The following is a 23,056-nucleotide window of genomic DNA, read 5'->3' on the forward strand; positions in this document are numbered from 1 at the left end:
TAATTATGTGATTGTGTAAAAGAATGCCCTTGTTCTTTGTTCTTAAGAAATATACATTGAGGTATTAGGGGTAGAGCTGAACATTTTGTCTACAATTTACCCTCAGAGAGGTGAGGAAAAAATTATTATATGAGAGAAGATAAAACAAATACAGCAAAATGTCACCATCTTGGAAATCTGACTGACAAGTATATGGAAATTCTATTACTCTTATAACTTTTCTGTAAGTCAGAAATTATGTCAAAATAAAAAATTTTAAATAAAGTACAACAAAAAAATACATAAAAAAAGGTTCAAAATTCATAATCAGGAAAAATATTTTCAACATATTATACGTAATATGTAATTACACATTACATATAAAAATATGTTCAACATATTTCAACATATTCAAATTTTAAAAGATGAACTCTACAAATTCTCCTTTCAAGTTCAAAATTTAAAAGTGTAACTATTAAAGAAGAAACTATAATACCACTAGACTTCAACAATAACTTTTTAAATAATACATTCTACTAGACTAACATACTAGATGTTTTCCTATATCTAAATTTCAGTTAAAAACTAGAAATAATGCCATGATGGAAAATATCGTAACAATGACCTTCAAAGAAATACTGATTTCCATACAGTAATAATCTATTTTAATTTTTTAAACACATTTTAAGTGAACGTAATCTGAAAAATAACACCCATTATACTTTGAAAATTCAGTATGTCTTAGTTCAAATATCATAAAATATTACAGGAAAACCTTAGTATAGTACATACGTAAAGTAACTGATATTACTTATATAAATGCAGTATCAACCAGCCATTTCTAAAAGGAAACAAAACAAAGCAAAATTACCTTCATGGACTGTAATGCCACAATTGTCACACTGAATTATTTCATCAGCATCCTCACTATTATCTCCAAGACAAACACAGCAAATCAGAATATGGTCCATTTTTTGAGAACTCCAGTTTTGACTCTTCTCAAGAATCAGCGAGTCCTAATATTAAAATATCAGAAAATCACATATTTAAAAGGTGATTTTAATAAATAAAATTCGCACCTTAAATCATTTTACGCATTTTCAAAATTATGCTGCATACTCCATTATTTTAGTAATTTCAAAGTATGGTACGTTTGAGAAGTGAACCTCTTTGTCAAAGGACCCTCTAAGCACCCTCTCTCTAATTTTTCACTTCTCTCCAAGTCCCATATTCTCTCTCCTCTAGGAAATATAAAACCAAGCTTATAACCAACAACCCTTCATCTGCTTTGCCATTCTGGATATAGTCTGACCCCTGAAACTACAAGAAAGGAAAAATTAACCCATAAGTAATTACTAACCCTATATATGGGTTTTAAAACTATAAGACATGTTTCCTACACTTAGGAAGCTTATAATCTTATCTTGGGGAGACAAGACACACACATATTAAACAGTTAAAAAAAATCAAGATAACGTATAAGCAAATATGTATGTGATGGCATATTACAGACTACACTCCTTTAGTGCTGGGGAATCCAGAATTTCCAGGGTCATCAAACCACTGGATGATAGATCCATGAAAGCCTGCATAGGAAATCTGTGTATACAGGTACAGAAAACCATCTCAAAAAGAATCCAGATTGACTGATTGCTAGAAGAGTCAGAGTACTCTATTAGGTTTATGTCAAGAAATATCTAGTGAAAACTGGTAATAAAGATACCTAGTTAATTGTAATATAAAAGGAGAAAGGAAGATGTATTAATGAATATAAAAAAATAAAGGGAAGAGTGTGCTCCATTTAATTTAAACCTTCGGCATTATGAATTTAAACTTTAAATGACAAATTAACATGATGACGATTCTTGTCATATTCAACACACTGGGCTCAGCATTACATATAATAAAAGATGGCACTTGAGTCTATATATTTTCATTTAAGAACCTAACCATATTCAGAAACAAAATAAATTAGTTCCATATCACACATTAACTATATTGTTTCATGTTAACATTTTTATATTTCTATATTCTTTTAAACTGACCAATATCCAAACGTAACCTTTAGAGTCATTTCAATAGCAATTTGTAAATAACATTTGAAAGACACGTGACTGTCACAATAACATTCTTTCAATATATTTTCTGTGTAATAAATCTAAACTTGCAGCTAATGTAAAAAACAAATCAAAAAAGAATGCAGAAGTTAACAAGGAGGCATCATTTCTCTTGAGAATTCTAGTACTTTAAAATTTTGTATTTTGCTCCTTTTTGTTATAAAACCAAAGTATCAATAGTTTGGGGCTTTGGACGTGGCTAGCAAATAAAGATTAAAACTTCCTAAAAAGAAAACTCATGTTTTAAAGTACTTTAGTACAGTGAGCAAAACAAAAATCTGCCCAGATTTTCATCCCATTAGCAATGCTTCAAATGTAACAGCATTTGCCTTAAAATCAAATGTTCTTGGGTTTCATTCTCAGCTCTCACTTAATAGCTATTGAACCTCGAAGCTATAGTTTTCTCATCTGTAAAATGGGATGATAAAAATAAAACCTACCTCATCAGGTTGTTGTGAGACTTAACAAGATAATGTATGGCAAGAATGTTCCTGAGACATACTAGGTACTCAATAAATGTTCATTCCCATTCTCCTTTCCTCTGTACTTCTTTGTAGGTGGTCCAAAAAGAGAAACATGAGCTGACCATTTATTACACTGGGGAATCTTCCTTGGAACCCCAAAAGAAAGGTTATAAGCCTCAATGAACACTGGTACTTTAAATATTTTCCCATGATAAGTCCAAAAAATTTTTTTTCTTAAAGTACCACATCTAGGTTAAAAAAAATCACAGAGCAGAAAAAGATCTAGCAAACAACCAGAGTTTGATGACTGAGAGGCTATTCATGTTTATGGGCTCTGCCAGTATTTCCCTGGTGGAACTACAACTAATCAGCCCTTGAAAAAAAAGGTTTACCCATGTGGGAAACAAGTAAACGTCTATGGATCAGAAAAACTGGCATCAACAGATAGTTCTATTATTTTCCTATTTGGCCATTTTGCTCAGAAAAACAGTAAATGTCTAAATTATCTCTATTCCATTTTCTCTCTACACATATTATCATTTAGAGGCAGAGAAAACAAAATTAACTGGCAATTTTGACCCTCTGATCCCCATCATTTGAGACTCTTACTAGACATTAAATACAAACAGATAGAAATGGGGATAACTTAGAGTCCTACAATATTACCCTAACCAAATGGCTGACAATGTTTCAATGGGAAAATCTAAACAATACATCCTCTCAAAAAGTTATCTAGGTTGTCTTCAATAGATCAAACATGGCTTGAAGCGCACTTCTGATCAGAATACAAAAGTCAATTTAGTATCAATTTTTAATAGCGTATTTCTAAAGACATATCATTTTTCAAGTTTCTGGAGAAAATATTTAAGCTAAAGTTTTTACCACAAAATACATCATTTGAAAATATGATTTTTACATAAAAATAGAATTTGGGAAAATGGGTTTTGAATGGCACATCTAGGATATAACTTTAATACTATGGGATAATTTAATGGACTCTAATGGTAATTATTAAGATTAAATGGAGCACTATAGTAATAAATCAATGACTCCTTATTGTAAATTATTTCATTTTTCTCCTTGGGATTTAAAATTTACACCAAAAATGATTCTGCCCAATGTTTTTTATCAGCTCTCAAATATGTTTAGTGTTCATTTATATATGTATTCCACAAAGATTATTATAAATAACATATACAACAGGGTAAATTCTAACTAAGCTATATGTGTGTTTAATAGGAGGAAATTCCAGCACCCTTCATATAAAAACCAGAATTAAAAGAATCCTATTGCTCTGAAAATGAGAAAAAATTATTATACCAAGTTTGACCAATAGTTCTTCCTAGAAGTTTCTAAAGACGGTTAAATTTTCAAGAATCTCAAGTAATTTTTGTACAATGTTACAAACTGATTTTTTTTAGGCTTTAGAGCAATTTGTTTTATTTTGAAATGTGTAAAAAGACAAATGATTAATAAGTCAGAAGCCCCCAAAAGAAATGGCTATTTAAAAATTTTGGCAAAATGTTTACATTTTAATTAGCAAAATTCAGATGACAATTGGTATTTCTTCACATGGCAAGACATCTAATCTATTTAACATTATGAAAAAAAAACCCAAAAAACTTCCACCTGAAAATGTATACTGAGATGATTTTCTATCATATACTAATTCTCATTCAAAGCTCTAGTTTCAAAGTCCTGAAAATGGGAACCATTATCTGAAAATACTACACAGCCCTCCCCAAAAAATTTATTTCAGAAAACTAAAGGCAAGATAACCTTGGTGAATCTCAAAAACTTCAAGATAAAAGTTTGAAAAAGACATGTAACCATATTCCAATGGGTTTGTTTCAGATAGCACTAAAATGCCGTAATGCCACTGACAAAGGTATATGCCCATGTGAAGAAAATGCAGGCTATCAAATGCCCAAATCTAGAACAGTAGTTCCCAAAGCGTGGTCTGGGGAACTCTCTTCCAGGGGATCCAAAAGGTAAATACTAAGGATATTTGCCTTTTCACTCTCTCTCATGGTGTATGGTGAAGATTTCCAGAAGTTACATGACACGTGACAGTGTCATCAATCTAATAACTTTTGTGTTTCTATACATCTCATTTTTTTAAATTTCTGAGTTTTAACTGGAAATGGCAAATATCAAAAGATATAACCTATATGAATAATAATCGGGGTCCTCAATTTTTAAGACTATAAAGGTGTCCTGAACCAAATAGTTTGAGAACCACTGCTCTAGAGCATTTCAAGGCCTACAGCATAGGCATGGTAAGACCATTAAGAGCCAATAATTATAAAAGGCCTCCACTCAAAAAAAAAAAATGTCAAATTCCCCTAAGAAATTTCAAAATTATGAAAGTTCCTGGGCATCATTTACATGATACCCAAAACCATATCCCTACAAAAGCACCTGACATAGCATCCAAGAAAAAATTTCCTGCATACAGACTAAATACAATTCTATTATGTATTCTAAAACCACATTTTCAGCTATCTCTATTACAAAGTAGTATTTGAAAACAAAGTAAAAGCATAGAAAAATAAAACTTCAAATATAATCAAATATATACATATTAACTAATGCACACTTGGCAAGGTATCACTACCTAAAATAACCAGGAAGATTAAACTACAAACATTGGCCAGAAGACAACAAGGATTACCTTTAGTCATCTTTTTTACAAAATCAAGATTATAAGAACAGGAAATTTAGAAATATAAAATAATTTCGATTAGTTCTTTCTTAAAATTTAATATCTAATTTAAATGACATTTATATAGGACTAGAATCATCAAAAATTATTGAAGAGTTTGAATAACAGTCTTGGAAAAAACCAGTTATCAAGCTTTCAGGTAGAATATTATTGAGGGAAAATTAACCTTACATAAATTCTTCTACATTTCTGCATAGGGTAGAGCAAAAGGAAAATTAACATAAATTAACACAAAAGGAATTAATTTAGTTACTATAAGAAGGATCTTCTTGACAACTGTATCAAGGCACTTATCCAAGAAATGCCCTGGAATCTCATTCCTTTCGGACTATTAACCTAAATAAATAAAGTCCCATTATTTACTAAAATCTCTTCTGTTTAGTAGGAAAAAAACTAAACAGCACATGTGGCCTTTAAATGCATCATAAAGAAGAGTCTACAACCTCTTAAGCAATTTGTTATGTATTACAGATTATTAACAAATGGATAATTTGTATACATTTTACATGGCAAATTTCTAGACATATGCAGGTGTTCCCCCACATCTTAGCATAAATCTAATCCATACTGCCTCTATCCTAGCCAGCCTCCTTTTATGAATGTCAGGCTAATAAAAATGAAGAACGTGATACTGCAGAAGGTAAACTTAGTCAGTAGATACAGGTTAGTATTAAGTGCTATAAAATAAACTGAATACATGTTTAAATCAAGTATGAACAATTAGATTTTCCATACTTCTGTTTCCTTAAATTGGAAATATGGAACTGTCTGTGCTACATCATTATGAATACTATATTCCAAATGACGATTTTCCTTTACCTAAAGATAGGAATTAGGTAAGCACTGGAATCAGGCAATGTTCTTCTTAAGAAAATGGGCAACCTGGAAGTTAACCAATGTTTATAATATAAAATATAAACTGCTTCTTCTCTACTGACATACAACACCTCTTAATCTGCTATATATTATTTTGGTAAAACACCAAATTTTTTAATGAAACTTAAAATAGAAAATCACTGCTATGTAAAATTTGTAAACAGAAGAAATGTAAAAGAATAAAGCATAGAAGGAAAATCTTTCTACCAATTTAACCTATTTCAATAATATGAAAAAACAAAAAAATAAGTGCTTGTTAAAGAAGTGAATTTTTAAGACTATAAACACATTAATGGCATGACAGACTTATTATAGTTCTACATGTGATGTAACAGGTACATCTACATGTAAGACGACAACTCAATCTTTCTTTTGAAGAAAAACATATACATAAACACACAGACAAAGAGACACAAATGTGTTTGACTGAAGAGTCTTGAATGTTGCATCTTGGGCCCAATGGATAAACCTAACTTTCAGTAGTAGAACTTCAAGTGGAAGAACTGAGTCATTACTGTAGTTTTATGATAGTAATGTTTGTTTTAGGATAAGAAATGTTTGTTTGTTTTCATTTCTTTGTAGAGAGAACTTATTCACTAAAAATATGTAAATATATAGTTTGTATTTACTCCCATACATCTAAAGCAAAAATCTGGTGACTATTCAGATGGGTGCTACAACTGAAAAAGGAATTAACCTTTAAAATGAATCTCTAAAAGCCTGAGACAATCATTAAGTTGTTTGTTGCCCTGCTCAAAAGTATTCTAAAAGTCTAAATTTTTATGCGGATATGGATGTAACTAAGTTGAAAGAAAGGTGACCTTTGTTTTCATAATCCACTCAGCACCATTCAGCAGTCCTATGAACAATGGAGTGAGAGGACAGAAAAAGGAAAGGAAAACTCTACTATTTCCCAAGGGTATGGATATAGAAATATTTCTCTAAGAATAGAGACTGAGCTCCTTGAGGACGGTGATTGTGAGCTCCTTGAGGACGGTGACAAACAGCAGATACTCAATAAAGGCGGGCTGACCAAATGAATAAATGTTACATTTAGGGTGCTCACTCACTACCACAGCTGTCTATAACAGGATTTCAAGGAAGCCACTTAATATAACGGGTAGAATGGTTTAAAGAAGAATTCCCTTTTCCCCAGACAGACAGATATCATAAAAATTGGGTTGATCTACCTCATTACTCTTGCTCTGAGATAGTGTCAGGCTATCATTGGTCAGTTCCTCATCATCAGCACTGTTTCTGCTAAGAACTTTACTCTTCTTCTTCTTGCAACCCCCTTCACTGGCAGGGCTGCTATGATCTTCATCATTGCCTTCATCATTCTCATCCTCATCACTCCCACTTCCCTCATCTTCATCATCCTCATTGTCTCCGTCACTTCCTTCCTTCTGAGATGCAGATCTTCCCTTTCTTTTTACTACAGTGGGTCGCCAATCATTGTCATCTTCACTATCATAGTCATCCATGTCATTCAGCTCTTCCATGGATACAAAATCCAAAAGTGGTCGGTTGCGACGCAGGTTCCACTTTTTTGGCTCACTGACTTGCTCCTCTGTAGTTGTTGTCGTGGGGACTGAAGGAGATGTGTTAGCAGCAGGAGGACTTGTGGCTGGTGTGGTGGAAGCAGCAGAAGCAGCCACGTTATCAGATGTTGTTGCTTTTTCTTTATCCTTCTCTCTCTCCTTCTCTTTATCTTTTTCTTTCTCCTTCTCTTTTTCCTTTTTCTTTCTAGGTCTCTCTCCATTCTCTTCTTCCTCCTTCTTTTCCACTTTAATTAACTGTTTTTCTGATGATAGTATTTCTTCCTCTGCAGAAATTTTAAGTTGTTCTTCTTTTACTTTAATATCTTCATTCAGTTCTTCCTCTAAAATATTTTCTTCAGAATCACTACAGGAACCTTCTCCACTGTCCTTTGAAGGATCTTCACTTCCATTACCACTCCCTTCAGAATCTGTTGAAAATATGAGAAAAAAAAAAACCACACATATGTATATACATACACACACACACACACAACGCTGACACAAATGAAACCACCAAAATTTGTGAATAACTTGCAAAACAATATAAACAAATTTAAGTCAAAGAATGGTAGACGTTCCCAACCTGATTAAATAAATCAATGAAGCTGGAATAATGGTTCTAGTTCAATATAGCACTAATGAAGATGAATATATGTAACTCTAAATTAAAATATGCTTTAAAACGAGGACCACTATTTTGTGTCATACATCTCATGCTATACTTGGTACCCTAGAGGCAATTTTTTTTGAAAAGTAAATGTGCTTCTTTTTAAATTGAGCACTTGATTTTAACTTTATGATAATGTAATACATACCAAATTGTTCTTCTCTTACATCTTTCTTTCATAAATTATATGGACTTACATGCACTGAGTCACATTCAGAACAAGAAAAATATGACCCAAAAACTTTGTTCCATTTATCTCGCTCTTTACCCAGCAAAAATGAACATAGACATTTATGACAGTCAATTTGTACCACATCCCTAATATACCAATCAATTTTAGGATCACCAAATACACAAGTGAAAAACAGACAATAGCAATGGCACAGAAAATGGAAGTTGCAAGATAAGTTATCAATTTTTCTGATTATCAGGATACTGTTCATATCAATAAAAGAGTTACCAAAACTTCCAAAAATTCTAGGCAGTAACTACTACAGACCCTAGAATGAAAGAGATCAATGCATTTTTTTAAAACCTAATCCATCTCGGAAATGAGCAAGCACAGTAGTCACTAAAAAGATAGGTTGAGGACTTTAAAGAGTTCATGCAGGACCATAAGCTTCCTAGCAAGTGCCTTCCATTCCTGTCTAGGGCAGCTCAGGCCCTCTTAGACCAACACTGCTCAGTAACATTCTAATCCTCTTTACACATAATCAAATAAATAAAAATCTAAAATATTTGTGGAGAGGGTTATTGGTGGAAGGGGAGCAGGAGGAAGTGGGAAACAAACCAGTCACAGTCAAGTTGTAGCCAACATCAATAGTAAAATCTGTAGGGTGATGAATATTTTGCACCTATAACCAAGATAAGGCTAATAATAAAATGGTGAAAAAAATTCATGTTTCCATACCATTTTAATTTCTGTTAACTCAACCAGTGTTAGCCTCTATAATTGCCTGGGTGTTCAAAGTAAAAAAAAGTTGTCTGTAATTAGTATCTGGTTTCTAAAATATCTCAGAAATCCTTTAAAAATGGCTGATGAAAAAAATCCTGCAAGTTAAATCACATAAAAAATAAAGACTAACATTTAGTGGATGTTGATCAAACCTATAAAATCACTGTCAATCTCAAGATTATCATACAGGTGCCTACATCTTATTCAGGACTGTTGTGACAAAACACTGTCATCCTGAACAATCTTGTAAAGGACACAAGAGCAATATCATGTAGGCCAACAATCCCTTATCTGAATTTTGGAGCCACACATGTTACAGAATTTAGATTTTTTCAGATTTTAGAAAGGTAGCATTGTGTATGCACAATATATTACACTAACACCTCCAGTGAGGTCTATGGTACTGTACTGTAATCAAATACGTTACATCTGCAGTGAAAAGTATGAATATTTACAAGTATGATAAGTAAATGCTACAAATAAACTCCTATCAGTTCCAGTCAGGTTTTACCATCAAATAAATTCATGCCAAACTTAGGAAACATCTTTGGATTTGTGAGCTTCTTAAATTTCCAAAAGAGCGTGGACCCAATGTCACTTACAAATAGGGGACTTATTTTCAGTCCAACAGCTCTACAAATCATTAGGAAAAGAAGTGATTTTTTTATACCACTCACAACAATTAAATCCAACCTACCAAGAAAAATACCCCTGGTAAAAAATAATAGTTCCTAGATATTTTTAGATAAGGATATAATAATAAGCAGAGTTGACCAAACGCTTCTAAGGCAAAGATAGATCCTTGTGCACACTGACTAAAGCAAGCAATGCTATAATTAACAGCCCTGGGAAATGGAGAAAAGGAACTTTTCCTCTGGATTAACCTTGTAGAATTTTTTCTTAAGTAACTAAAAAGTACTCCTAATAATTTTCACCAATAAAAACATAACAGTAGATATAAAAGAACGATCAAGTGGGGCACAAACGTGGGCTCCTGATCAAAACTGAGACCAATCCAACTTTGCTATTAGTTGTAAATTTTACAGAATGTCAAGAATTTCTGCAATTTTGCTTTGGTTGTTGTTGCCAATGCCAATCGATTATTTTCAAAAGTACAGGGAAATTGATACTCTTTGATTCTGATTTTGTTTTGTTATCATGCCTAAATAGAAAGCAGAATTTTAAAAAGATTTAAATGCTTTATATTTGTTAACATTATTAGAAGAATGTGAGATTTTTCCACGAATTAAATCCTAGTAGCTTACCCAACCCTTCATTCTCCAAATATATCACATTCTCCATACTCCAACTGCTGGGATCAGGAATATATCAAATTTTATCTTTCTTTGATTTCTGAAAAATAACTTCTTCAACTGATTAGTCATAAGTTCTTTTTGGTACATACACACTTGAGGGATGGAGATAAACAATATTTAGTTATGGCACTACTTAGTAATAATGACAATGAGAAAATCACTGTCCTTGGCTGTCTATAATTCTATTTTTGTAGGCTGTAATGAAAAATTTCCCATTCCTACCAACTCAAACAACGTTTCAAATCCATCACTCTTACAACCTTAAATAAAAGAAAAAAGTAATAACAGACTAGAGAAATAAACCAGATATTTCAAATACAGCTATTTCAGGCATAAGAACAGAGTTAATTCTAAGTCTACAATAAAAATGTTTACATTAGAAGAAAAATCTTTAAAATGGAAATCCCTACCTCCTATTCAGTTAAATAAAAGGTAACCTTTCTCAAACACAATATATCAGGGCTTCCCTGGTGGCGCAGTGGTTGAGAGTCCGCCTGCCGAGGCCACAACAGTGAGAGGCCCGCGTACCGCAAAAGAAAAAAAAAAAAAAACACACAATATATCAAAACCTCTCTAAGCAATAGCTATTTCAGCTAACAGACAGTTAAATGTTTTACAATTACAGAGATTAGAAACCAACCTTCAAGAATCCCTTCACAATATTCAATGCTTAAGTTTCCCCCATGATAAATATTAAATAATAAAATCAATATGATTTAATTCAGAGTTTTATGTTAACTTTGCAATATAAAAAATCATCTTTGTTCATCAACCTTAATTATTTAACTATTCTGTTTATTGATCTGGTGCAACAGTATTGAGGATTATAAATATATATAACAGATAACAGACAGATCACCAGTCTGCTATTCAGTTATCATCTTGGAAACATTTTTAACTCATCTAGTATATCTCTTTCTAAAAAGCCAATCAGTGAACACAACTCATCTTCTACTTCTGACTCCAGTTCCAGCTGTGTCATTTTACATCTTCTTAGAGATCTAAACCAGTGGTTCTCAAGTGGGTACAATTTTTCCCACAGAAAACATCTGGCAATGTCTAGAGACAGTGGTTGCCACAAAAGGGCAGGGTTAGGGTAGGGGTTAGGTACAGTAAGTGCTACTAGCATTGAGTAGGTAGAAGACAGGGATGCTGCTAAACATCCTCCAATACAAAAGACAAGCCTTCACAACAAAGATTTAACCAACTCAAAATGCCAATATTGCTGAGATTGAGAAACACTGGTCTAGCATGTAAGACCTCAATTTGACCTCATTCTACTTCCCCAGGCTCATCTCTTCTACTGCGCTTTTACTCGAAACCTGATCTCCATGGATAAACGATATTTTCCATCCTCCACATTTTTAACACCTAATGTTTCCCCTACCTAGGTTGCTTCTCTTTCATTTCCTAGTTCAAGTCTCATCTCCTCAAAGAATCATTGTAAATCCAGTCTCAAGTAGTCCCATCTCCTCTGAAAGACTTGAACTACACAAGTGATTGATCATGCCTTATAACATCTATCTGCTATTTTATTTAATTATTCTAACATTATCATTATTTCTTTGTGAATTCACCATAACGTCCAGCAAAGTGCTTTTAAACAAAGCTACAGTAGGTCAATGAACATATCTTGATCCATTTAGCCAAATGAAGTTAAGCACAAAATACTACCAAGGCAAACTCTCAGCCTGACTCTTCCAGTTAAATTGCTTTCTGGCAATTTGGACCAACTAAACTATGGCTCAAGATCTAAAATTAGCCATCTTACTTTGGCTAGGGGGTTGGGAAGACACAGCACTGCTATTTTGTCTTGTTTAATAAAAGTAATATATGCACTGATTTTCATAATCATTCATTATGTAGATTACTAAATGTAATCAATCCTATCTTAAGTATCTCCTATCCTATACCCAATCTTAAGTCCAAGTCTCAAATATAACCACTTTAACTAGGCCAAACCATGAAACTGCCAATAATCAACTGTGTTAGACCTATAAAGCTGATAATTTCATATGGTACCAGCTCACTTTTCTACATACAGTTCTTCTGGTGGTTACCACCATAACTCTAATACACTTACACACTGTTTTAGGACTAATTTGAAAATGTATTTATTGACTGTCCTCAATCAAAAATGAGAAATTTAGCCCTACTTTCACATTAAAGATAAAATAAAAGATGATCTATTTTTAGTTCACAATTTTCTAAAGGTAGAACCTGATAATTATTAACTCTTTATAATCACCTGCTAATCTTATTGGCAGGTCATTTTTGAATAATATTTATCTTTCTCTATGTTATCATCTGAGAAGCACAAAAATAATGTCTATCAGCAAGGGTAATAACTTTTCAGAAATGTCTATATTTATTCTTGTTTATTTATTTATTTACTTTTTGACTGCACTCTGCGGCATGTAGGATCTTAGTTCCCCAACCAGGGATGGAACCCACACCGCCTGCACCGGAAGCTCAGAGTCTTAACCACTGGACCACCAGGGAAGTCCCTCTATATTTATTCTTAAAGCCAAACAGAAATATAAAGTTTTGTCGTCAGAATTTCAGAATTCAAAATGAAAATCAGAATAAACTGATGCACAGAATCAGTTAAAACTTGAGGGCCACTAATCTAACCATTTTAACATTAAGTTTGAAGGAAGTCAGTAGTTCACTGAGTTAGTCATGTCTACAGATTGTTCTGAAAGAAGCTATGATCAGAAAGATTATTATTAGCTATCATTAAAGATGATTATTTAGCTATTATTTCTCCACCTCCAGTTTAATCACCTATTACTAAATAGGGTTGGGATCCCACAACTTCAGCATGTTTGGAAAACAGTGATAAGTCTAATGTCTTATTTCCTGTAAGAGTCCAACTGTCTTACACAGAGACGAGAAAGGATTCAAACAGGAAACACTGGTAATCTAGAGTAAGCCAACATCTCAGCTATGGGAGACAACAATGCACCTTAACCAAGAGTGTAAAATACAACTCAATTTCTACTAATACCTATTTCAAACAAAATCATTCTCTTCTAAACTCTCAGTTATGATAACATATCAAGAACTACACAAATAAATTTGTGACCTTTGGGGCCCAGGAAGTAAATTACAAGTATAGCAGACTAGGTAACAGAAAGTATACATTTTTGAGTGCTTTTAGGAGATTCAAAAAAACTAACGAAACTCATTCTACCACTGTCACAAGTAACAGATAATTCCCATCAACCATGATTAAGCTTTAACAAGGTCAGGAGTTTCTAATTTGCTTGATACCAAACATTATTTTGAGAAAGTAATTTGTATCATTAGATTGTTTTAACCCTTGTAAAGGGAAGTGATACATGTCAATAAACAAAGAGAAAAATTATATACAAAGTCAGGATTTATTTTCATAAAAACAATTATGGAATACTTAAAGAAATTAAGCTTTGGAGTTTTTCCCTAATGGTATTCAAATTAAGTCATAACTTCTGAGACCTAACTATTTTTGTCAGTTTACAATCTCAACCATGACAAACCAAAGCTACATTCTAGCCAAGAATATTCTTTTCTGCCAAGGTTTTCACCAAGAGCACTAAAATAGGTTTGAATTTTACTTCCTTTACCTTCCCTTTCTTTCTCTTCTTTGGAAGTACCAAACAACAGTAAACGAAATGGGAGATGAAAAAGCTGAGAAGTAAAGTTTTAAAAAAATTGATCAAGACAAACTTAACTTTTGATTGTTGGAAGTAACCTCAGTTAGTCACCTTGATACAGTAAGTAAGTAGTTTCAATTTAAGATTACACCTATCTACTTTTAGGATCTAAGCAATAAAAAGATTCTAAATGTTGGGAGTCGAAAGAATTGGATTAGATCCATTTAGGCCTAAGTGGCCTCATGCAAATTCCTTAAACTCAGTGCCCCTGTTATCTGTCAAATAATATCTCCTCCACAGAGTTACTGTAAAAATTAAATGAGATTGTGGAAACAAAAAGTTCTTGGTAAATCACAATGCAAATTCTGCTTGCTGATGCCATTAAAAGTAAAATAGTAACAAAACACAACCAAATTTCATCCCTTCCTACCATACCGAACAGAAAAAAAAAAAAAAGAAAGAAAGAAAGAAAAAGAAAAACCAGAGGAAAGGAGAGAGATATGACTAAGCAACAAAAATTCTCTGGAAGAATATTTTAAAACTGTTAAAAAGATAAGACTGAAAGGGCTCTAATTTCTCACTTTATTTAAATTTCTGTCAAAAGGGACAGAATTAAGTAATTTTTATTGTTCATGTATTTGTATTTTTCACATAAAATATTTAAACATAATTTGTATTTCTCAGATTCCTGCAATGAAAACTTTATATGTATATATGTGTCCGTGTGTGTGTTACAATGAACAGAAGATAAAAGGAAAACCACACTTTTCTGTTTTTCAATTTTGTACCATGTGAATATACGACTCTTTAAAGAAGTCTATTGTTCTTAAAATCACAAAATATAACAAGCAAGCACGCATACTTTGTACCTCATATTTTTAAAAGGCCCAATCCACAAGATCCAGCACCTACCAAAGTACAACTTTTTTTGGTCAATTCTATTCTGGTAAAGGAGCTAACAGACAAAAAGCAAAACTCCCCTCAAGAGGATGCCAAGTGATCTGAAAAGAGAAGAACTCTGTTCCTGGGCTGTTCATGGCTCATGTTATTCTCAGGATGTCACTCTACTTCAGGATATCTCTAGATTTTTTTTCCCCTCTGTCCATAAAATAAGCATGAATATATTTTAAAGTAAAGAACAGAGAAAACACTTTTGCATCTTTGTATCTTTCTGTTTTTTAATAAGGTATAGGTGATTTACAGTATTTACTGCATCTTTGGAATAAGGCCTTCTCTGATAATTATCTAAGTAAATATCAAAAAACCAGAAGCAGTGACAGTATCTAGTGATACGATCTTAGGGAAAGGTGGGAAATAAACAGACAAAATAAAGTTTATGTGCTTTAACTTTATATTGGCATTTTAATTAAACGGATTCTTTTTAAGAAAAGTCTGAAAATCAGCTCAACTGCAGAAAGCTGGGAAAAGGGAAGCGAGAAGGAAACATTTACCTGAAGCATCTCCAACTTTAAAATCACTGTCATCTGAACTATCATAATCGAGAGCTTCTAGCAGAGAAGCTGCCAAAGGCTTCACCTGCCTCCTCTTGGAGCTGCGATCCACTGTTAAGAGAAAAACATTACACCGTCATTCATAATCACGGCAAGCACGGGGGAGAGCTGTGGTACTGAGGGAAGGTACAGATGACCTCGTGCAGGTGGTGCAAATCTCTGTCTTAATTCAGTTCTCAGCAAAAGGTGTGGGGGAAGGTTGGGGTGGGAACACTGGCTGGGGAGGGCCGGGCAGCTCCACGGGCAGCTCCAGCCCCGAGGTGCAGCAAAGACGAACCCAAGCCGACCAAAATCGAAACTGGCCCTCTTAAACATCTTGCTTCTGAAACTCGCTTGTAATCCCTCACTGAGACATCGTAACAGTCAATAGAAATTGCAAAGCCCAGGGAGTATGAGAAGCTATGTTCATTCCCACGGACCGTGGAGGGGGAGGTTCACGAAGGGTCCAGCTTCCCGCAGGACACTCCCACCCCCGCCCTGCTCCAGCCGGCCCTGACTTCTAGAAGGACTGAAATGGACCTCTCGCCCCGCGGACGCCTCCGACACACTTACTAAGGAATCCGAGGTGGTCGTTTGGAGTAGACCTAGGGAGAGGCTGCGAGAGCCCAGGCAGCGCCGAGGTCGAGGACTGAGACCAAGGTAAACGAGTCCAAAAGATGCTATTAAAAATAGGCGGCGCCGCGGACCAGACCGGGGCGCCCCAGGTGCAGCCCCGCAGTTCCCCTCCCGCCCCCCGGCCCCTGGTCCTCGCAGAACGGACCCCGGCCGCTAGCGCGGCTTCCTTTGGCGCTTCCTCGGCCAAAGGCGCCCTCCGGCCCAGGCAGCGCGGCTAACCCGGCAGCCCTGGGGAGTTAACTTCCCCTGTTTAAACTCTTAGAAAAAAAATAAACGAAAGAAAAACTTTATTAGCCTGCAACAAAAGCAACAAAAGACTCAGAATTTACACAATCCGAGGCCGGTTGCCTAAAACAATAGGGAAAACAACGACCCGGATACAGCTCTGAAGAGAAGGAAGTGAAAACACCAGACAGAGAGCGGCCCTAAGAGCAGCAGGGGCCGAGGGCGCGTGCGCCGGCCTCGCCTCCGCTCTCCCTCAGGGAGGAGGAGCCGAACGGAGCCGGAAGGAACCGAACGGAAGGCGAGAGGGAGCCAAGAGGAGCGGAGCAGTGGGAGGGGGGAGTAGAGAGTTCTAGACTCTCGGCCAATAAGTCCCTGAGGCCCGGCCCTCAGTCCAAATCCGTGGAAGGCCAATTTTTGTGTCTGACAAGATGGAGCAGGATGTGTGGCCCCATGAATGTGGAATACTGCCTTGCATACATTTAGATAATTTATTTTATAAGGAGAATTTTTAAATCCGTAAATATATGAGGAGAGTATGTACAATCGGATGTCAGGCCTTCAACAGTTTCAAACGCCACGTTTATTCACATACAGGTTAATTATTTTTAAAAACAATGTTTAAAAACAATGTTAAAATGTTAGAATCTGAGCAGTATTAATACTTTCTAAATGTTTATATATCAAGGATAGAGGAAGATTTGAATGAAGCCGATTCAATTGATTCATTTATTCCCCAGATACACACTGAGTGGTAATGTTTGTAACATAGGGAAATACCGTGTCACAAAGGGCTGTAAATGAAATATACAGGAATCAAATCATACATTGCAGTAGTGGCGCTTATTCTTTAAAGAAAACGTGTTGAATTCTTTTGTAAACTGTAATTAAATTTTATAACAAATCTGAAAAATTAGTAAATACCTATATAGTACAAGTCATGGGATGATTACATACAGGCTGAACCTTCAGCAAGAAAGCTGTTATCTTTTCCCTGCCAGAGCTTAAGGTACAGTTGAGGATACAAAGAAGTCAGTGAGCAATTGTGAAAAGGACTGCCAGAGAAAAAGTACACATGCTAAGTCTTCCTGCAGAAAGTTATATTTAGATCCAGACATAGTGTCTGAACCAGCTAGAGAAGGGAGAAAAAGAGACAGAGGTTCCAGACCAAAGAAAGGACATGTGCAAATGACCAGGATGAAGAGAGTATGACTAGTCAGATTCCCTGAAAGCAGGACTACCTCTAATGCCTCAGGATATTCCACCACAATAGTAGTTACTGCAACCTCATATTTGTGTTCCTAATCACTGCTAAAAATGCAGTCTCTCTGACCCTCCAATCTCTCTGAAACTTTAGTTCCCTGACCCAAACTACCACTGCTATGTACCCGCTCAAATCTTTCTATCGTGCTGAGGAAACTTCCATTCCAAAATTTTAAAACCTTAGTAAATCCTTTTCCCTTTCAATGATCGTTCTTGTACCTCCTTGTATAAAGTGGAAAGTTACCCTGCAGCCCCCTCAGATGGAAGCCACTCATCTTCTCAACATCCAAATGTGGCATCTGGTCCTTAATGTTCCCCACTGCCTTTCAGATCTGTTATTTCTCCAGTCAAAAGCCTAGCGACTTAAATATTTAAACAACTCCACTCCAGGAACTTCATTTCCATTCTACATGCTTCAAACATTAACCATACTATGGATTGTTTAATCCCTGAAATTATAAAACCAAACATTCCTCTCTCTGGCAACCTCCTACATTCATTGGGAGGAATTATTCTGAATTATTTTAAAAGGGAAAAGAGATTTCTAAAGCTGGCATTCAAGTTTCTATAAGAGAAAATCTTAGAAGTAGATTTTCTCAATGAAAATACATAAACCATTTAATTTTATAAATACTGCTTAATTGTTCTCTAAAAACAGGCTATATTAACATATATTACCACCAAGAGTTCATGAGAATTCTCTCCAATTTTCCAAACTCCTCATCATTGAATATTAGCAATCATTCTTTTAACTTTTGAAGTAATTTTAGATTTATTGAAGTACACAAAGATAATACTGAGTTCCTGTATATTCTTTGCCCAGCTTCCACTAATGTCAACATCTTGCATAACCCTGGAACATTTACAAAATTATTAGTTTTTATTTATTAATATTAGTACAATATTATTAAGTAAAATTTGAATTTCACTAGTTTTTCCACTAACATCCTTTTTCTGTTCCAAGATCCAATTCAGGGGGCTATATTGCATTTAGATTGACAACCTTTTTAAACTTTGCAATCCATGTGTTAAAAAGAAAAAAAAAAAAGGAATGAACGAAGGGAGGGGGAGAGGGAAGGGGAAGGGGAAAGGAAAGGGAAGGAAAGAAGGAAGGAAGGAAAGAAAGAAAAAAGAAAGAAAGGATTTTAAAATAGCTAATTGCTTTTTTGATGTGCATTTAATAAATATGGAAGAGACTGACAGTTGTCTCCCAGTACCTTTTATCCCTTTCTTCTTCAAAAATGAAAGCCCTAAATTTTAAATAGGCACAAGCTTTCCAAGAATACTTCATTTCATAACTTGAAGTTATGTGCAGTTATGTAATTATGTTCTGGCTAATGCAATGTTAGCAGAAGAGGTACGTGCAACTTCCAGGAGATGGCATTAAATTTTCCCCCCTTTTCTAGTTCCCTTTTTTTTTTTTTCTTGCCTAACTCCCCTTGCTAGAATATCCAGTATGCTATTGAACAAAAGTAGGGAGAGTTGACTTCCTTGTTTTGTTCTGATCTTAGGAGGAAAGTTTACAGGTTTTTGAGAAAACTTACATATATAAGAATATGTTATAGGTGTACAGCATTATAATTTGACATCAGTATACACTTCAAAGTAATCGCCACCACGAGCTTAGTTACCATCCATCACCATACAGTTGACCCCCTTCACCCATTTCACCCACTCCTCAACCTCTTCCCCTCTGGTAACAACTAATCTGTTCTCTGTATACATGAGTTTGTTTTTGTTTTATTTTGTTTGTTCATTTGTTTTGTTTTGTTTTTTAGATTCCACATATTAGTGAAATTATATGGTATTTGTCTTTCTCTGGCTCATTTCACTTAGTATAATACCAACAAGGTCCATCTGTGTTGTCACAAATGGCAGGATTTCATTTTTTTAATGGCTGAGTAGTATTTCTTTGTGTGTGTGTGTATGTGTGTATACATATATGTGTGTGTGTGTGTGTGTGTGTGTGTGTGTGTGTGTGTGTGTATAGTTGACCCCTGAGCAACTCAGAGGTTAGGGGCACTGACCGTCCCCCCCCTTGCAATCAAAGTATGAGTACTGCTATCTCTACCTCAAAAACAAAGAAGTGGATAAATGACTCACCCAAGGGCAGGAAGCAGAAACAGTTCGGATAGAATCAGGACTTAAACTTTAGATCCTTTGATTCCACATATTGTGATCTCTAATTGAATACAAACTTTTCCCCACACTTAAAGATCTCTAAAAAGAAAATATAGGTACTATATTTATTGAAAAAAATCTGAGTACAAGTAAACCTGTACGGTTCAAACCCGTGTTGTTCAAGGGACAATTGTATACCACAATTTCTTTATCCATTTATCAATCAATGGACACTTAGGTTACTTCCAATCTTGGCTATTGTAAATAATGCTGCAATGAATATAGGGGTACATATATCTTTTGTCAATCAGTATTTTCATGTTCTTTGAATAAATACACAGAAATGGAATAGCTGGGTCATATGATAGTTCTATTTTTAATTTTTTGAGGAATTGCCATACTGACCCTTTCTCTCTCTCTCTTACTTCTGGGACCCCTATAGTGGGAATGTTATTTTGCTTAATGTTGTCCCAAAGGCTTCCTAAGATATCTTCACTTTTTAAAATTCTTTTCTCATTTTGCTGCTTTGTCTGGGTGAGTCCATTACTTTGTCTCCAGTTCACTGATTCACTCCTCTACCTCATTCAGTCTGCCATTGAACCCCTCTAGTGTATTTTTCAGTTCAATTATAACTTCCGTTTGGTACTTTCTTATATTTTCTATCATCTCCTTGTTGAAGTTCTTGCTGTGTTCACCCATTCTTCTTATGAGCTTGGTAAGCATTTATATGCCCATTACTTTGAACTCTTTTATCAGGTGGATTGCTTATCTCAATTTTGTTGAGTTCATTTTCTGAGGGTTTGTCTTGTTCTTTCAATTGGAACATATTCCTCTGTCTCATTTTGTCTAATTCTCTGCGTTCATTTCTTAGTGTTAGGTAAATCAGCTACCTTTTTCAGCCTTAACAGAGTGGCCTTATGTAAGAGACACCCTGTTGAGCTGGGAAGCACAATCCCTCCCAGCCAACAGAGCCAGGTGCTCTAGGGGTGTCTCCTATGTGGGCTGCTTGTGCCGTCCTGTTGTGGTGATGCCATGACTGCCGCAGAGTGCTGGTGGGCAAAGCTACCGCCGAGCCAAGGAACGGGGCTGGGCAGGGCTCTCAGTGGGGTTTGACCCCTGGTGCTGACAGTTAAAGGGAGAGTAGTTTCAAAATGGTGCCTGCCAGTGCTGGCGAGATTGCAAAAACGGCTCCTGCCAGTGTCTCAGTCCCTGGGGAATGTCCCAACTGGTTCCTCCTTCTCTGGTAGATACTCCAATATTACTAAATGCATCCCCTTTATCTATGGTCCATGCACTTTTTAATCTGGTGTTTTGGGGCTAGTTTTTGGGTCAATTGAGTCTACACATGGGCCCTCTAAGAGCAGGTTTTCCATTCCCTCCATAAAGCCATAAAACTATAAAGTTTTATAGTTTTCCTGGATGTGTTCTCCCCACTCCCTGTTGGTTTTCAAAGCTAGGTGTTTGAGGGCTCTTCTCTCCTGTGCAGGATCTAAGGGTTGGGATGCCTGATGTGGAGCTCAAATCCCTTGCTCGTCAGGGAAAAGATTTGTAACTTTATAATCCCTCCTGATTGTGGATCACCACAGCTCAGGTGTAACTTTTTTTCCCTTGGTGAGATCGTATTTTTGCCTCTCCTATGCATCTTAATGCTGTCCTTTTACCCTTTCTTGTGTAGGTTCTGTTCATCCAATTTTTAGGTCCCTTTTAGAGGAAATTAGTCCATATGTAGTTCTAGATTTGTTGTGTCTGTGGGAGGAGGTGAGTTCAGTATCTTCCTATGCTGCCATCTTGAATTCTCTCTCTGGAAAGCCTCCAGTCTTTCACTATTTAATTATATTTAGCTGTGGGTTTTCACACGTGCCCTTTATCAGGTGGAGAAACTTCTTTTCTGTTTCTAGGTTGTTGGTTGTTTTTATATGAAAGAGTTTTGAGTTTTATTAAACTCTCTTTCTGTGTCTATTGAGATGATCATGCGTTTTTGCAGTTTGTTTTTCAATACGGTACAATAATACAGTGACTGATTTTCGTATGTTGAACCAACCTTGCATTACTTGTTTAAATTCCTCTTTCTCATGGTGAATATTACTGGTTTCAGTTTTGCTAGTATTTTGTTGACTATTTTTGCATCTATATTCATAAGAGATATTGCATTACTTAATATTATTTTTATGTCAGATAAAGAATTTTTATTGTTTATTAACTGCAATTATATCATCTCCTATAAATTTTTTGTACATCTTGAAAGCACACATGATAAATTTGTGCATTCTTAGAAAATTTTGAATCTTGTAATAATCGGCTATCTTCTTAAAATATTTTTATTATATAATCCATCATGTTTCTTTTTTTGTTCTGCATTAAAATTTGAGGTATTCATGCATTACTACACATATTATAAGAATAATTACTTCCTAATAGCTGCAACCACAGTCTTAATAGAGTTTTGCCAAAGAATACTCTTAATATTCGCAATTCTGTTCAACGAAGCAAGCCTAATGTGATTGTACAAGCATCATCAACAATAATTATAAAAAGGAGATATATATTTAGAAATGGCCCTTCAAGCTACTCCTACAAAAGGTAGTGACATAAACAGCAAACTGTTGTTGTAGACACTTGCTATAGGAAAAACATACATAAGAAACAACAAACAGTCTGGAGAACTGAATTTGAGTCAGAGCTTTGCCACTGAATTTCTGTTTAGAAAGAAACAAATTTCTGTTTAGAAATTTCTTTAGAAAGTCAACTTGAATTCTTTGAGCCTCTGATTCTTCATTTAGAATCTGGAGACGAAAATAATAGACTCTCTCATTAAATAAAATTTTTGAGAAGTAAATGACAAAGTAACTTATCTCCATAATTACTCCAGGAAAATGGAGGAAAAAAAATCCAAGAAATAGGAGGGCATGCAATGCAAAACATGATGTAAAAAGGAAAGGAAAATAAAAGTTACAATTAAATGTGAATAATTATTGATAATAAAAGTGTGGGTTTTAATACAATTAATAAGCAAGGGTAAGTAAAATAGAAGAGTCGTAATTCAAAA

At 35.0% G+C, this 23,056-nt stretch overlaps 1 protein-coding gene across 11 annotated transcripts in view; it reads right to left on the reverse strand.

The window, feature by feature from the left end:
- PHF14 (PHD finger protein 14) overlaps positions 1 to 16,890 on the reverse strand; it is a 199,592-nt gene extending 182,702 nt beyond the window's left edge. For 7 of the 11 annotated variants that reach the window (XR_009520605.1, XR_009520606.1, XR_009520607.1 and 4 more), the window contains exons 1-4: positions 16,342 to 16,890; positions 15,730 to 15,840; positions 7,352 to 8,130; positions 851 to 995 (exon numbers count right to left, since the gene is read on the reverse strand). Coding sequence is in view for 7 of the 11 variants with exons in the window: in XM_060020451.1 (XP_059876434.1) it covers positions 851 to 995; positions 7,352 to 8,130; positions 15,730 to 15,840; position 16,342 (1,036 nt within the window). In the remaining 4 variants the exon portion in view is untranslated. Of the gene's footprint in view, positions 1 to 850; positions 996 to 7,351; positions 8,131 to 15,729; positions 15,841 to 15,926; positions 16,105 to 16,341 lie in introns of those variants that run through there. The other 4 variants (XM_060020447.1, XM_060020446.1, XM_060020448.1 and 1 more) reach the window with 3 other exon arrangements.
- Between the last annotated feature and the right edge of the window lie 6,166 nt (positions 16,891 to 23,056).

The sequence above is a fragment of the Delphinus delphis genome, chromosome 9, assembly GCF_949987515.2.
Source record: "Delphinus delphis chromosome 9, mDelDel1.2, whole genome shotgun sequence".
Lineage (NCBI taxonomy): Eukaryota > Metazoa > Chordata > Mammalia > Artiodactyla > Delphinidae > Delphinus > Delphinus delphis.